We start from the raw sequence: 18376 nt of genomic DNA, 5'->3' as shown, positions 1-18376 counted from the left end.
GATAGCTGAAGTTAATTAAAGTGGGTTTGCAATCATATGTGTCCTTTTACATTTGGGGTTATGAGGATGTTTACAACAGAACAAACTTCTGATGTCAACAGATAAGTAATATTTGTAAAATCTGAGAAATGAGAAGTTTGTGATTCACATAGTGGTTGGACAACATGAAGCAGAACTGATAGCCAACCTTTTGCCACCGTTGAACAATGTCTATACTTTAATCCTTAATTTTATCTTGGCCTATCTTTTCAGAAATGCTGGTTTCTAATAGAGTTATTGACCATATTAGACAACTTGGGCCACTTATGTAACTCACTGTGCACTTAGAAATTAAAATTTTCTTTCCTCAGGTCTCACATTTTTCTTCGATCAAAAGAGGTTAGGCTGTGATGTACATTCACACACAGCCTGTTTTAAAAGTAAAATAAGACATATGTAAAAACGGTTTGAAGGGCAGAGATGTCATCCTTAACAAATTATGGAATACTTTGTTCTCTACTCTTGTGGACTTCATCCTATAATGGGGATCAACTCGTGACTGAGAAGGAGATTGCTGAGACCACATGTATTCAAATCTTGGGGATAGGAAGGGTGGCAAATATACAATGGCAGTGATCACTTAAGTCTGGTACTATCCAACCATTCAGTCTTCTGTATTATGAAGATGCGTTTGTATACAGAATTTTCACCAGAAAGTTTTTATAGCAAACTTTTATGTCAGAAGTTTATTTTATTGGTAAAATATTAAATAATATACAGAATTAAAAACTGCACTTACACTTCTGAGAAGAAATAAATCTTGGACAAATTATATGCTTGTTCCTGAGATTCCCTAAATTTATTCCAGTAGCTGTGCACTCAGACAGTACAAACCTTTATAATATAATCCTTTTCACAAAGTATTACAAAGTTTCTGCAGCTTCTTTAGTTGTACATACATACAGACACACACTCACACATGCATATACAACACTCATACACATATACACAGTACCCACATACACGCACAGAACATGTATGTGTGTGCATTAAAAACAAAGAAAATACAAGTCCCACATTATAGTCTGCAGTGATAAAATGGTTTAGCGGAGGTCTCCAAATCAGTATGTGGTAGAGTGACTTGTCACACAGCTGCGAAGACTGTTTCAGTATTTCCGTAGTAAACCTCATTTTCTGAGGTATGGTATTTGAGCCTTAAAAAAACTACATTACACTGAGCAAACCTGACATACAAGGTCTGGAATTTTAACTTTACATATATATTTATATATATATATATATATAATATTTCTTTTTTAAACAATAATTTTTATTTCCCCAAATTATTAGTCTGAAAAAAAAATGAGGTTTACTGGTTTGACCTATTTTTTTTTTTTTTTTTTTTGCTTCTAAAACTTACAATATCCTAGAAACTGTCAAGCAATTAGTCTTTAAAATCATCTAATTACCTTTGGTATTGTTAAAGAAAAAATATCTAAAATGGCCAAGACACATACTATACAAACGCAGTAACTGCCTTTAAAAGAAATGCCAAAGAAATGTTACTTTTAACAAAACATCTATTTACATTACAGCAGTTTTACTACAGGGACACAGGTATAAAAAAAGAAAATCAGCAAACTGCATATAAATATGTATGATACGAAAAATATTTCTTACTTAAATTTGTATGAAAACAGAACTGTTCCAAATATTCTTAAAAATTTTTCTCCAGTAGGTGATATGTAAGTGTTTAAAACTGAGCTAAGTGCTTTGCTTTTATTTAAAAGTTTATTTCTAAAAGGAGATAAATGAAATAAAAATATTAAATATTAGGTTCTTAATTTAGAGCATTGGGCAAGGGTCTAAGAAGGAAATTCAGTGTGTAAAAAGATCAGCTTCAGGACACATAGCTCAGGCAAAAGATGACCAATTTCAATGAAAATTTAGCCTAAGTAAAGATACCATGAGATCAGTGGTTTCCACAGTCTCTAAGCTTTTGAATGTGGAGTGCTTTTCTCTTTGTTTGCTGTGTCCTTAACATACAATTATTTTCATGAGTTTCTTTCTGCCATTAGTTAAAGGATAGGTTAGAAAAGAAAAAAAAATCACTAAGTTTTTAAGACTTCAAGGGAAATATTGCACTTGTACAGAAAGAAAATAATAGTATCTTTTAAACTAACAGCAGAAACAATCATTCTGGGGTTGCAAATAACACATGGTCTAAAAGGTCCAATGATTAAGAGCAAATATGGGGCTTGGAGACCCCCTCCAAACCTGGAATATTATTGTAGTAATGTGAAAGCATTTTTCTCCCAAGTGGGAGAAAGTTAAGACTCTTTGCTTTACATTTTTAACATCTTTCTAAATGCTTGCAAAAACTTATCTAGTCTTTCATGATACACATTTTCAAAGGACAGCCAAACCAGAATGTAAAGTCCAACAAAAAAGGAAGGCAAACATACTATAATATGATTACATCATCTCTGAAGTCATGTTTTAGGTACCCAACATTTGAAAGTGAAAGTAACACGAGGGTTATAGAGCTTACTATTTTTAATCTAACCACTTTTCTTTTAAATATAAAACTACACTTGAGTATAAAAATATGCCAGCAGGGTATACAGCCAACAAAAATCACAAACAAAAACTTAAAAGACCAATGAACTGGAAATAAGAGTTGATCTAATCTTAAACTAGTAGGAAGAAAGAGAGGCAAAGACGTCCAGAGACAATGACGGAAGAAGAAGATGGTCAAAGGCAGAAAGAGGCTGGGGAAGAGTTTACAAAATTTTAAAAAAGATAACAAAGAGAACTTTGTTGTACAGAAGTGATTTAGGTTCAAAATCTGAGAGTGCTTGACTGTCCAAAAAAAATTTTTTTTATCACAGTTTCAGAATTTGAACTACTTAAGAAAAAAGTCAAGAATAAAACAATACAACACAAAACCCAGATTCCTTCCCTTGTTACAGTGTACTCATTTAAAAAAATTCACTTCCAGTAAATTAAACTAAGTAAAATCCTGATAAGTGCATAGCAGGGGGATTCAGTGACCTCCACCCATTCAAGAAGCTTTCTTTTTTTTTTAAACTGTGTGTCACTTGAGGTAATTTGAAGGCCCAATTCACTGCAAACTGGCTTATGTGTACCTATCTGAAGTTACATGCTGTACTTTTTATGTGGCTTAGCAGAGGGCCTCTAAATTTTATATTTTATTCACAATAAAAAGGACATCTTAGAAAACTAGTCATTCATGTACCATTTTCTGTATGGGATAAAAGTTAATTCACAACAAATTTATACAGAAAATATACAAATGTATTGTTACTGGAGAAAACCCCCATAAACAGAATTATTAACTTATTCCTAAGAGTGCATGTGAAAAATATCCACAAACTTACAGTACAGCAAGATAAAACTAAAAAGTTAGAAATAGAATATTACATAAAAACCTTATGGAAATTCCAAAGTTTTAGGTTTCTGCAATAAATGTAAAAATATTCAAGGTGTCATTATTTGGCCTAGCAATACACTATGATAAAAAGAAACACTAGAATATCACAGCTTCTTGGTCATATGACATTTGCTTTAAAATAACCAGCAGCTCATTTTTAAAAAAGCTGTCACATCCTAACACATCCATTGCAAGAAATACACTACCATGGTATGCAACCAATTGAGATTATGCTTTGGAGAACAGCGATGTGATATGACTGTTCAGCTTTGTTTTGTTCAAGAAGAATTAACTACGTGCTTTTTTCCCCTTACATTATTCCATCAAAAATTCACAGATTAGGAAATAAAGAGTCCAAGACTAGAACAATACTAGTCTAGAGATGAAAATCCCAAACAATACTGATTTTATTAACCAAATTTCTGCCAATGAATCCTTGTGTGATACAGAACTTATTCTTCCTTAAAAACAAAACAAAAACATATACCATAATTAAATCCACAGGTAAAACTTCACTCCATCTTATATTTTACCTGCCTAATCTTTTAATGATATTCAGAAATACTATGACACTAAAAAGATATTAAAAATTGGTGTCAAAGTTTCCTTTTAGCAGTTGAGTTGAAAGTTTCTGTTTTGGAAACTGCTCCGAAGTTTTGCCCTAAGAACACAAAGATGAATTATATAGTACTCAATTTTAAGTGATTTTTAAAAATGCATGTTAAAAGTATTGTAGATTTGTAAAAGCTAACCAACACTCTTAATGCATTTTAAAAAGGCACGGATATAAACATTTTTATAAGTATTTAATATATTAACTTCAAGATTTTTAGAGACCAGTTACTGTATATTTTAATTATTTTGCAGAAACTGGAGGATTAAAAATATTTCTAAGATAACTTTCATATATACGAACTTTAATTTCACCCCCTCATACACTTTTTTTTTCTTTTGGATTCGAGAATTTTCTGGTTGAAAATAATCTTTATACAGATATTACTTATTAAGGTAATATGTAAAATATAATTTATGATAACCAAAAATGTAAATTAATCCCTTTTTATAAAATGAACAATTCAAAATTAAAGAAAGCCGTATAACTAGTACCTCTTAAAGTCTAAACTCTGTCTTGAAACTAGGGGCATCCAGTTTTTTGTTTATATTTTCACAGCCTCATCTGCTCCTTTGCTACCCTAAGGAATCAATTTGGAAATAGAATACAGTAAGGTTTGGAAAATAATAAACACATAATTTTCAGCTAAATGCCTTAATCTGATGTAAATTTTGTTAAACATTCATGAAATACTAAGGACTTCAGGGTTTTGCGAGGTGTACAACCAAGACAAAAACTATAAAAAAGAAATCTATCAAGCTCACCAAAATATTCATGTCTTCTTCTTTTTTGGGGGGGGCAGTAAGTAACAGTTGATACCACTTCTTTCTTGTATTTCTTCTTATTCGAAAAGGAATTTATATTCCTTAAATTTATATCAAATCAGCTTAAAATCTTTTTTTCATTGCTTGTTTCACCTTGTTCTGGATAATAAATACCTAAGGTTTAATTTTCATAGTTGCCATTAGTCCTAAAAATCACACTAGTAAAATTCTTTAGTATTTCTTAATACAATCAGCAAACCCACCTAATTGCTCAGGTATTAATTATAATTTAAAGTTTCTATATTTTCTAGCAACACATCTGATCAGTCCAATTGCTTCATTTCATGAATTTTCTTTAAAGCAATGTGCGATACACTCACATACATACACACTACGTACGATTCACACATATACCTGTAAGTATGCAGACGAGATACTTCCTACTTTGTAGTCAAATCTAAATCCTAGTTTCTCATTCTCCCATTTTGTCCCTTTATAAAATTCTCAATGGAATGTTTCAACAACTTGAAATCTCTTCCAATCTGCCTACTGGTCACTTTCACTGTTTAAAAAAGACCAATTAGAATGCCTTTTTAATTGTGACTCACCACTATTAGAAAGAAGTTAGAGATAAAATTCTGGGCAAAATTAGGGCACAACAATGTGATGAACTTCTGATTTTGCCAAACTGGAAAATATAGAGGATAACCCATTTTCATGCCCCTCAAATACTTTCTGTAATGTGAAATCTAAATAAACTGGGTATACACTGTTACATAAAACTTGATTTATTTGGTGTCTGAACCTCATATTTATTTTTAGGTGCTACCACCTTGCATATTTCTTTCTGTTTACAAGAGGCATGCAGATATAACCATCTAGAGTTTCTCAGAAAGCACCATGTCCACAGAAATTCTTTCTAACCTATAGATTTGAATTGACTGTCCTCATTTATTCCTGCCACACCCTAAGCCATTTCCACCTCCTTCTGTTCCTACCATCAAGGAACTAAGAAAATACAAGTATACACTTGTAGCAAATGGCACTCTCAACTATTAACAAGCTTCAATAAAATAGATTCTTAAAAAGATAAGATCCGAAAAGGAAAGTGCCTTAGTAATGTCTTCACAAGGGGAACTACACAACTGTTTAGGTCCACCTAAATTCAGTTTCACCCTAGGGCAGGTAAGTACAAGATTGTTCATACACTGAAAAAAAGAAGAAGAAAAAAAGGAGGAAGAAATATCATAGATATTGCTAGCAGAAATTCACACACAGCCAAAATTATGAGCATACTGACTGGCAACCAAATGTTTCCTTCAATTGCAGTAAAGGACAAAAATCATGAACCTTAAAATTATTTGCCTCATCCAAAAGAAAAAAAAAAAACGCATTCCAATTATTTTTTGACCATGGTTACGGTAGGTGAGGGGTGAGGGAGTCTCAAGGACATGCTTTGCCTTTGAACAGATTGTGTGTTCACAATGTACCAAGGCATGCAGGGAAAAAACAAAACATGTAACAGTCAACATTCTATAAATCTCTATGTTGGTGCATTCCCTTAGATTTAAAGAGACAGTTTGGATATTTTTCAAAAAATAATTGTGATAGAGACTAGTAAAAGAGAGCTGAGTTATCATCATTTTTGCGTAGTTCTATCTGTGTTAGTGCTTTGAAATTGCTTAAATGAGCAAATGGTAAACCAGAAAATGAGTTAAGATCAATATTGGGGCCAGACTTGCTTGTCTGTCCAAGTTTCTCTAGTCTTGGTAATTCTCACATTACAACTGTATTGAGAAATATAGTTGCAGCACACTATTTAATGATGTTTTAGAGCAGTTAGCAGTTACTGCTGAACAGAAATTCAGTATTCATGAAAGGTTATCAGATAATTGAGTCGCAGTTGGGCCTGCGGCCCCAAACACAAGCAGCAAGTTCTGCCTTCCAAGTATGTCCCCCCAGAATGACTTGAATCATGTCACTCAGTTCCTCCTCTCTAAAGCTGTTAGACTGCAAAGGAAAAACAGAGCACCCGCATCAATAAAATTAATATTTGCAAAGGAAGTATGGCAACTTAAGTCATGTGTGGATTAAAAGAAGCGAAATTCTGCACTAGGGGAGTGAGATTCCTTTCTGACAAGGATTTATAAAGTTAAGTGTTTTTGAAACAGAAAAACATGCAGGACCTTCCTTTGGAGGTTCTGTCACAAGGTTCTATCACATTCTAGACTCCAAGAAGGGTTAAGACTAAACTTTGTTGTTTGTTTGATCATAGTCCAATGTACAGGAGACAAAGAAGTCCTCTTTTCTTTGCAGCAAGAGTAGTAAATATTATTACCAAAGAAATTCTAGAATAAATAGCCCTAGTTCAATAACATTACAGGGTTCAAGTTACCACATTCAGGTTAAATTGGCAATTGCTCTGAGGAAATTTTTCAAAGAAATAGTCTACATCAAGATTTTTAAGACCTTTACTCAATGAGTAAAAGATGAATGAATGGACAGAACCCTGGGTGGTCATAGCTTGAAGAAAACAGTGAAAAGAGAAGTACCAGAAAAGAGATTTCTAAGTGGTGTGTTTTCCCCTTACTGTTAGCCTAATTACATTTTTCTGCTGACTGGTTAACACTGATTAAATGCTGATAAAGTGACAATCATAAGCACACTTTTAGAAACAAATAAGTATACTATGCTGCCATCAGACTGCAACTTTAAAAGAAAGCTTCTCAAACAAATTTTATGAAAAAGTAGAAGTCCCTCCTGGAAATTACTGACTGCCTCTTATCCACTCTTAGACCATATGTTATTCTGAAAACTACATAAAAATACTATTTGTTAAAGGTGTTAAAAGTAAGGCTGCCAGGGTGCTATAAAATGCCAGTCACCAAAACTATGGAAAAACAGTGCTTAAGTTTAGAAAAATAAGGTCACAGGACCACAGATGTATTATAGGTGGCCCTTCACTACCTGTAGTTTAAAAGTTTTGACATATGGTACAGTGTAAAACATACTGAATTAGAAATTCTGCAGGGAAAGTAAACATAGGACCCACATCAGCAAGTCAACTCACCAAAAATAACAATGCGTTTGTGTTCCATGAGCTCTAAAGAACAAAACAATCAGTTTACATTTGAAATACATTTTTCTTTCAAGAGTAAAATTACTTGTACCATTTTAAACTGCCAAAGTCCTACCCAGAAAACTCTAAACTGTCCTGTCTCCAATCATAATCCTGAATATCAGTGGCAAATTAGAATCTCTTAGGTGAATCTATATGGATCAAGTGGTTTCTCAAAGCATGATATGCCTTATATTTGACGTGGCAGAAATTAACTGCTGCTAAATTCCCACAAAATAAACAAGCCAAGCAATAAAGAAACAATATCCCCGTCCCTTCTCTCTTCTATTTCTTCCTTATTGTAATTAGGCAGAGCAAATGACACCGTGTCCACAACATAAGAATTATCAACAGTAACAATATTAAAAAAAAAAAAATAAAAGGTGTGTCAACCTCTGAGGGAAGGTGGGATTGTAAGTGCAGTATTTCTTCATGTGCAGTTCTCTACTTCATAGGGGTCCCCTTTGGAATGAAAAGGCCTAGTGGAATGTGTGCTCCCCTCGAACGATGTGTGATGAAAACTCGTAACGGTCCTGGCTTCTATAGCCACAGATGTTGCATTCCAGTGGGTCCCGGTAGCCATGGCAACCCATATGAATGGTGTACATGACGTGGTCTAGGAAAAGAACTCGGCAGTGCTCACACTTGAAGGCTCTAATCTGTTCTCCTTCTCCATTGAAGACTTTGTAGATGTCCTTCAGAGAGCCCTTAGTAGCCTTGGTATTATCCAAGGCCTTGACATCCTCCTTCATGTAAGCTGGGCTTTGTTTCCTCTTGGGATTTAAGGCAGGGTTTCCTTGGTAGGACTGGTGGTCATCATGGCTGCTTTCTGAGTCAGTAGAATCTAGGCAGCTATTGCTAGGAGAGGCCTCTCTTTCCTGGGGTCGACTCTTTGGTCTGATGAGAGAGATAGGGCCATCCATGTTGTTTTCATGACTGTCAGAGGTTTCCCTGCTAATGGGTCTTTCTATCCTATTTGGATGATAGACCTGAGAATAAGCTGAGCTTATAACTGGGGCCACTTCAGCGATTGTGCTTGGCGGGTGCTGCATCAGAGGGTGAAGGGCCTCAGCTCCAAGGTAGGTGATTGCATTATTGATGGCTTGGTCCATCATGTGAGACTGCATCAGCTCAGCCTCCTTCTCATATGTTAAGTTCATATCAAAGTGAATATCTGGGTAGCTGAATCGCATGAGCTTTTCCCCTGGAAGGGAGAGGAAGGGGAAATAAATTTTTAAAAAGAATATAACAAAATTAGTGATTGAATTTAAAAAATACAAAAGGGTACAAAGTTAACTAATCTCCTTAATTTGGTATATCTTATTCTTTAAATCAAGCATTTGGGATTTTTAAAATTCTGCTAAGAATCACAGACACTCTTAAGATGAACAAGAGATAAGCAATAAAAATTTCACAAGCCATTTGCACTTGTTCCGATGAGAATGCATCTAGCCTGAAAGATATGACTGAATTTATCTTATTTTCACTTTCTATTAAAATTCTCAATTGAATAGAACTCAAGGACTACTGGAGAAAGAATAAATACCAAGTAAAAAAGAAGTCAGAGACTATGCTTGTTTTTACATATCTCAAACATTAGTGACGAAGTTACAAAGATCAGAAAAGTGAGAGTGATCTGGTTAGAACATATGGATCCTCACTGTTGTGTAGGGTATGGTTGATTTAGCTGCTATTTTGAAAAAAAAAAAAAAAAAGAACCAATGTATGTCATTCTGGAGAGTTAAAAAGAGTCATTCTTAAAATACTTTTAAAAGTTGTATCACCTGATAAAATAAATAAAATTTAAGGCAATTTAAAAATAAAATTAGGCGTTATTTCAAAAAGTACTTGGTCATAAACTTGAAAAATCTTGTTTCATTGTTTTGTTTCTTGAAATTGGTAAGTATTCTTTTTTATATCATCCTTTCTTATTCAGATATGTGTGTGATGGTGCAAGTATGTATACCTGTTGCTAGTTTTTCATACTTTTTCTTGATTGATGTATGTTTGTAGCTTTTCCCTTAATACTTACTTCAACAAATGTAATTTTATTTCAGTATTTTACTCCAACATAATAGCTGAACATCAACTATAAAAGAGTGCTAATGCTTAAAACTGGAAAATCAATTTTAATTTTTCTCCAGATAGTGCCAGTTTCAAACAGAATATTTCACCTTTTAAAAATTCTGTCACTAACAGTGTAGCCTCCAACTATTTACCTAGTTGCTTTGATAGGTAAACTTTATAGATAAATGCTTCTTGTAAATATATGTGGATTTCTTATAAATGACTGGTATGTTATTGCTGATGGATGCCTAACTTGTAATGTTGACAGAAAATGTTGACCCGCAGACCTGCATTCTGGAAAAGCACATTGTGGAAGTTAACAATATTTCAGATTTGAAGAAATGGCTACAACGTGAGATCAGAGCAATGAGTGGAGTAATGAAAATGGAAGGAAAAAATGATGAGAAATTGTCTCATGGCACCTAATTTAAGATATTGCAATGCCAAGCATTTCAAAGATACGCCACAGAAACCTGATCTATATTCATAAAGAGCTTATAGTTTAGAAGAAATAACAGCAATCTAGGGATCAATGATAATAAATGCAGTGTGATGTGTGCTGTGGGAGGCAAATAAGAGGAATATTTACTCATACGAGGGGAGTAAAAGATGACTTCTTGAAGTAAGTGGCACCAGGGATAAGACTATGATGGTAAACATTAGCCACGTAAAGAAACATGGGGTAGGGCAGCTGGTAGGAAGGATCAGAGGCAAGAGGGCCTAACTTTTAAATAATTACTTATACTTCAATATGGCTGAGGGTGGAAACAGATGAGACAGATGGTCAGTTAATACAGGGCTAATTCAACTGCTAAATAGTTACATATTATCTTAAAGAAATGAGGATTGAAGGGGTGAAACAGAGAAGTGGCCTAAAGATATTAATTTAATGAGAGGGTTTAGGAAGTTACTGCTGTAGAGATCATGGTGGCCTGAACTAGTCTAGTAGCAGTGGAAACGGAGAAAAGTCAATGGAGTGAAGAGAAATTTGGAAAATGCAATTGCTAGGGCATGGCAATTATACAGACATAAAAGAAGGAAGTATGAAGCCCAGGCTTTTGGCCTGGGAAACTTAGTGGGTAACAATAAGATAGAAAAGATGATAAATTCAGTTTGGGGAAGACTATGAGTAATAGTCATGTCCAGCAAGTACTCAGATATAGTGTCAAATGCAGTAGAGAGATCTGAGCTTAAGATGTAGATGTGAGTATCATCTGTTAATAGACAGCAACTTACGAAGTCACGGGAATAGATGATATCACCCATGCATAGGTAGCGTGTAAAGAGAAATTGTCAAAAGTAGCAACTGGAGGAACACCACGATTTTTACACCTACCACAGACGGGGGCAAGTTGGTTTCTTGCACTGGCCCCTATTCCATGGACTTTAATTCTCATGGAATGAAGAGTGTGCAGGGCCAAGGGAATGTGCTGATATGGAGTTCACGCCCCAGGTCATTCTTTGGCCACCCAGGATCCCAGAATTCCTTGCCCAAATGGTTCTGAGCCTGCTTTCAGAGTCTACACAATCCTCCTCCCCAAGCCCACTTTCCTTAGTACCAGATGTGCTGCTGATAAGCACATACCTATGCCTGATGGTCAAGACACTACTTTTTCTGTATTGCATGTGAGAAGCAATGTAAAAAAAACTTGGATGTGCAAAAGTGGGGTGTCTACTCACATAAGTGTGGTAATGAACAGAACCAGGAGTGGTTCTAAGAGAGGGACCCAGTTGTAAGCCAGGTGTGGTTCTGCTCCTGCTGCCAAGGTCTGGTGTAGAGCTACAAAAATTCTGAAAATTATTTATTTGAATGCTATTTTTTAAGTTAGGAGAGTTAGACATAAGTTTTTGGCTAGAGTTACAGTATGATGACAATATTTAGGCATATGGGGGGGCTTCATTTGTACTCTGTCTCATTGCACAGCTGTTAGGGATAAGTTCATAAAGAAGACTGAGAAGTAGCAGTTCAGAGAAGCTGGAAGAAATACAAGAGCGATCAATATCATAGAAACCAAGAAAAGAGTGTGTTTCCAGAGGAACTCAGGAACTGACTATTCAATAGTGGCAAGGACTCTCAAGGAGTTGTGGACATTGTTGTCTAAAAAGGGTCTACTGGATTCGGCACTATGGAAGCTAGTTGCAATCTCAACGAGAAGAATTTCAATGGAGTGTGGCGAAGAAATCCAGGTTGTGCAGACAGGAAAATGAGTAGAAGAAAAGAAATAGAAAGCAAGTACAGATAATTTCTTCCACAGTTCCATCTTTGAAGAGAAGAAGAATGTAGCTATAGCTGAAAGGAAACTCAGGTTGGAGGAAAAATTTTTTTTTTAATTATGAGAGTTTATTGCATTAAATGCTGATAAGAAATGCCAATAGAAGGGAGAGGATACTCAGTGACCTATCACAGAAGCCAAAAACTGAGAACCACATGTTAAAATAAAAATGTTTTTTTAAAAAATCAAGAAAATATAAGTGAGAAAGAGGAAGCATAATAGTGTAAGGTATTTAGGGTTGGGAGTAGGATAAGAGAATTCCAGGACACAAGAAAGGGAATTAACCTTAACTAGAAAAAGGGATAGTTTTTGCATTGAAATCTGGAAAAAAGAAAAACGTATTTCTGTGGATGTACACAATCCTATAGGACTGGTAATATTATATTGAAATTATTTCAGCTGATTGTATTCCCCATTAACATAGATAAAAGATCACCAAGGAGTGAGACACCATGTTTGCAGAGAGTAGAAGTGGTTGAAATGGCCATGATGGAGAGGAGGAGAGAAGTCTGTCCAGGGATGGATTAAAGAAGTGCTGCTACCTTGGATGGATGGGCCGACTGATATTTGAGATAAATTATTCATTTATCTATAGTGATGTCAACTCATAAGGTTGTGGGGTTTTCTTCAAAAGTGCTAGCAGCTGAAATATAAATATGGAGAAGATGCTCAGTTTGCTTTGCGAAAGAGTGGGGTTTTACCAGGTAACAGAAATTACACTAGAGTCTAGTTAGATACAAACATTTAATGACACCCATCAGATAATCAATATTAAAAATAAGTAAGCTGGACTTTTTCTTTTCTTTCTTTTTTCACAGCTACCTATGAAAAGAAAGGAACAGAGAGGAAAGTTACTGGAGCCCAAGGACGGCTTCTGAGGCCTTAAACTGACCTGATATAAACTATGGTCCTGAGAGTCATCCTTTATCCTTCTTTCAACGAGTTATCAATAAATCCCTCCAGCTAGTCTTGGTGATTTGTTAGTTCTTCAATTTTAGATTGAAAGGAAACTTTCTCTAAGTGTTTACTGAAGTAATATAATTTTGTTACCCTTTCCTCCCTGAAACAACCAAAGCAAAAATTTTCTCCTAATCATCATTTAATCAGGATGTCCCATAATGCTTTCTGACACTAGAAAGATAGACTTTGCTTGAATATTTTTCCTCTCTTCTTATTTTTAGCCTATATTAAATCTACAAAGGAGACACTACATATACAACGAATGGCAATTCTTTAACAATTCTTTCTATTGAATCTCTATTATTCATACTTAAAAAATACATAGTTTTGTATCCTCAGAGAAACTATAAATTACAGCATGCATTCAGAATGATGCCAACAACACTGGGTGTATCAAAGACTATCTAAGGGTTTGGAAATGAAAAGTGAACATCTAAATAAATGTTTAATCTTTTCAGTACAAACTCATAGCCTGAATGAAAAAACAAAGATGAAAATATAAATTGTTGATTTAAATATGAAACATCTTAACTGTAAGTTGCCACATTATATTTTGAATGCAAATGTTTGAAAAAATTTAAAATTTTTCTTAATTCTAAATCAAATGCTAAAATAATTAAGATCATATAAAGCAAACAGTTAACAACCTGACACTAATGCAAACTGCAAAACAGATTATAAAACTGGCCAATAGGCTAGACAATTTCTCTTATGTATTATTATCTTAAAATAAATTAGCAACATTTTATATCTTACATGCTATGCCACTTTATATATCATCACATTTTAAGATGGCGTTTTTCCTTTATTTTTCTTTTTTATATCCATATGCCTAAGAATGTGTGTGTGTGTGTGTGTGTGTGTGTGTGTGTGTGTGTGTGTGTGTGTGTGTGTGTAGTGTGGTGTACATGTCATAGAGTAGAATAAAGAATAATGGAAAAATATATGGTATTTATTTCATGTACCATATATGTCTAATACATGAGACATATGTATTTTCCTATTAAAATCACGTTGCAAAGAAACAAAAGCATTTGTAACGCTTACCCACAAATTTTTGTGGAGTGGAGCTTTTACGTTTTCCCATATTCCCCGTGAGCTTCTCTATGACAGCAGGTCTCTCAAAAGGCACCAGAGAAATATTGTTGTCCATAATAGGCTCTTGTTCTTTACAATCTTCCATAGGAGGTACTACATAAAACCATACAAAAAATGCAATCTGATAATTTCTTCAACATTTTGAAAGATTCAAAGATGGATTTTCCATTTCAATATGTGTTGATAAAACATAAGCTACTATGCTTGGATAAAAGCAAGTAGAAAGAATAACCTGTAGTGTGAAAGTATACTCATTTTATACACACACACACACACACACACACACATACACACACACACACACACACACACAATTTGTTTTTATCTGATTTTTCTGAGCTCAATGACAAACTGTTGCCACCATTGGTGGCAAATTTGTACATCTGGTTTCTCATCTTATTCCTCTGAAAGTGTTTTTAACATTGCTTTAAGACTGCACTATTTTCAAGGTTTTTAGAGTTTATCTTTCTAAAGCAACTTGAGTAAGTAAAGTTGTTTTGGAGAAAAGCTTAGACAGACAGAACAACAGCACAGTGTTTAACCATTTACGAATTTAAACCATGTGTTTTCCTGTAGCATATTTTCTATTGGATAAGCTGTTAGTCCTACTGGCAGTAGCTTAAATACCTGCACAAAGCAGCAATCACAAAGAAGAGCCAATTTTGAACATGTCTACACACAGTAAAATGTGGCAGCTTAATGATTGTCATTTATCTTAAAAAGAACTCTTCAGCAGGAAGAAGAATCCATTTTCAAATTGGCACATTGGCTCACTGAACTCCTGCCCTAATTCCTTTGACATACACTCTCCAATGCTGTGCCCTATTCATCCCGTTTGTCTAAGTTACTGTGGGGTTAATATGTTAACCCTGAGATACTGACATTCACAGTATAGACACAAAACTTATAAAAGTTGTTTTGGGGTAGAAATGCTGTCCAAGGATGTTTAATTAAAAATAGGGTAACAACTTAGACCAGAGCAGCTGATTAAAACCAGTTTTCACAGGAAGGAACATAACTTATTACTTCTTGATTAGTGTTGCTTTCTCCAATTGCACTTGTGCCAGTACTGCTTGGAAACCCAAAGGTTTCATTTCTTAGGATATTTTTACTTGTTCAGCATGCACTGTAAAATAATTTACTCCAATCCTTTCATTTGCACCAGATAGTCCCACTGCATGCAACAAATGCATTCTCATTTATAAGGGCCCTGCTGGAGACACTAAAATAAAGTGGGAAAGCAAGAGATGAAAGTTAGGAAAATCAAATGCACAGTTTGGGTGACCTATTTAATAGCTAATATAGGTTGCTGATTTTGAAAAAATAAAAAATAGTATCGAAAAATAATATTATGATTTGTGTATGTTTAAAGAAATCAACATTTTATTAACCTGGTGGATGGGCCAGAAAAATTGAATCATTAAGCTATACTTAATAAGCGGTCCTCTGGCTATGAACAGCAAGGGATTGTGCAATTACTGAATGCTAATTTGGAAAAAAAAATCCAGGGGGTTTCAGGACAAGAAAACGGATCATTTTCTACACTATATAATTCATGATATTATCATATAGAAAAAGCATGTCTAATTATAGTACATATAAAACATTATATCTTCTTGTAGCAACAACTTAAAAATCACTTAAAAAATTTTGTTTTAAAAGCAAAATATTTTTTAAAATACTCAAGGAAGACCACATAATTCAGATAAGGAGGCCAGGAACAGTATGGTGGTGGTGATGTGGTAGGGAACCAGGTAATGAGATAGTTTGTGGTAAAAATCTTAACTTTTGTTTTGGGTAGTAGATTTTCAGAAACTTTTTACATTATTAAAAACAATGATAAAACTGAAGTCCAAGTATGGGCCAAAGATCAAAATATGTCAGAGACTAAGATCCAAAATGAACAATTTGGAGAAAAAAAAATTGTTGTTGTAAATTTTGTTAGAAAAACAGCAAAACTGGTTAATGGGGTTTGCCCCTAAAATTGAATATGTTAATCAGTTCTGAAATGAGTAGTCTAAACTCTGGCAGTTTTGCTTTGAGTCTCACTCCGAATTTTCATATTTGCACACATTTACAATCAAAATGAAACCCAGGTGTGGGAACTGCCCCACACTACATCCATCTCAATTCAGATGATTTGTCCCAAGTTCAATGAAGCTCATGTGAACTGAAAATGATGATATGGCAAGAGTTCTGATCTAACTTCTACCTTACAGTAGGTCTTTAATGCCAGAAATTGACCTTGTTTCTATCATATGGGCAGTAAAAATAACTGATGTATACTATGTGCTAGGTAGGTACTGTTTTAATACTTTGTATTTAATAACTAATTTAATTCATTCATCATCTACATGAGATAGGTGCTATTATCATCTTCATTGTATAGTGGAGAAACAAAGACCAGGAATGCTAGTAATTTCCTCAGAGTTGACATCTAGTTAGCAGGAAATGTTACAACCTAGAGATCTGAATCTCCAGACTGAGTTCTTAACCACTGTACTATACTGCTCTTTGTAGATTAGATATATTTTGAGCATTGACTTTTTATAAACCAACTTGACATTGTTGTAAGGCTGGCCACTGGGGAAAGACCTGATATATTTTTCCTCAATAATGTAACTAATCTGAATTGTTTGCTTTCATGGGTCTAAATGTTTCTGGATATATTATTTGAAATACAAAACAAATTCTCAAGATATTTCAATAATCACATACTGAGATATTTATCTGGGCTAAAAATACAATATGCTAACTTCACTTGTGTGAGCAAACTTTATAACCAAACACTTTCTTTGACTTTATTTTTGAAGTTATGACCAGGATAAAAATATATTTCCATTATATTATTGTTTTATCACACTAATAAACCAAAAGGCAGAACTAAAAAAGTGTTCCCAACATAGCTCTTTTTTTAAAAAAACAAACAATCCACCACAATTCTTTTTTTCCGAGTTGGAGTCGCACAGGCTGGAGTGCAGTGGCATGCTCATGGCCACTGCTGCCTTGACCTGCTGGGCTCAGGCGATCCTTCTGCCTCAGTCTTCCAAATAGCTGGAACTACAGATGCATACTACCATGCCCAGCTATCAAACAACCCACCACAAATTTAAAATCCAAGAAGAAACAGTCTGAGGGACATAGATCAGGTCACATGTGTATCCTCTGGTCAGGAAAGGGTTGGGTACCTGGGTTGAGGGTCCCACTATAGCTGTATGGAATGGGAGAAAGTTTTCTCTAATGGAAAATAGTATTCATGTTACCAAGAGAAGGAAAAAAGGATTTCAGACAGGTGTCTTTTATATTGTCACAAATTTTCTCCATGTTGCCAAATCTAAAAAAACCTTTTAGTTATCTTAGTAATTCTCTTGACAGCATTTGACAGTGCTGATACTTGCTTTGGCGTCTGTGAAATCACTCTTTCCATGTTCCTACTCTGCTCTTACTCATGTTCACAACTTTTTTTCATTCTGGTGTGTTCTTGGCCTTTTAGACGTCTCACCCTACTCTTATCTGTATTTCTGTATTGAAACCTACTATAGCAGGTTACTATAACGATGGATCTCAGACCTCTCTGAAGAGCTCGAGAACTATATATTCAACTTTCTCCTGGACAGTTTTAGTTGGCTCTCTCACAAGCACATAAGAGATAATGTGGTCAAAAACTAAAAATTGTCTCCCCAAACTTTCTCTGACTTTCCTAATTCTCATCCCAGTGTATGGCACTACCATTTACTCCATCATCTATGCTAGATACCTGTGGCAAATTATAGATGTCTTCCTTTCACCCAGTCTCCTGCCTCTACTCCTTCCTACCACATCTTCGTACAAAAACACATGGAGGGATCAAGTGTTTTAGGTTCTACTTTCATAGTTATTCTCCACAACCTAATCTTTCTACCTGTTCCAGACTACTAGGCCCACTTGACCACTGCCGACAGTTTCCAAGCTGGTCTACATGTCTCTTGACTCCTCTGATCTCTCACATTTCTAGCAATAAAATATAATCCTGTTTCTAGCATAAAGAACAAAATTCTTTGCTCAGCACGA

At 34.7% G+C, this 18376-nt stretch overlaps 1 protein-coding gene across 1 annotated transcript in view; it reads right to left on the bottom strand.

Moving 5' to 3' along the window:
* Positions 1-696: 696 nt before the first annotated feature.
* The window catches only part of IKZF2 (IKAROS family zinc finger 2), a 166144-nt gene continuing 148464 nt past the window's right edge, over positions 697-18376 (bottom strand). The window contains exons 7-8 of the mRNA XM_008067843.1: positions 14276-14419; positions 697-9132 (exon numbers count right to left, since the gene is read on the bottom strand). Coding sequence (XP_008066034.1) covers positions 8408-9132; positions 14276-14419 — 869 coding nt within the window. The 3' untranslated portion in view covers positions 697-8407. The remainder of the gene's footprint in view (positions 9133-14275; positions 14420-18376) is intronic.

This window comes from Carlito syrichta, unplaced genomic scaffold, assembly GCF_000164805.1.
Source record: "Carlito syrichta isolate Samal-C Ts95f unplaced genomic scaffold, Tarsius_syrichta-2.0.1 Scaffold309786, whole genome shotgun sequence".
NCBI classification, from domain to species: Eukaryota; Metazoa; Chordata; class Mammalia; order Primates; family Tarsiidae; genus Carlito; species Carlito syrichta.
The sequence above is the reverse complement of the archived record's forward strand: the minus strand, read 5'-3'. Positions and strand labels throughout refer to the sequence as shown.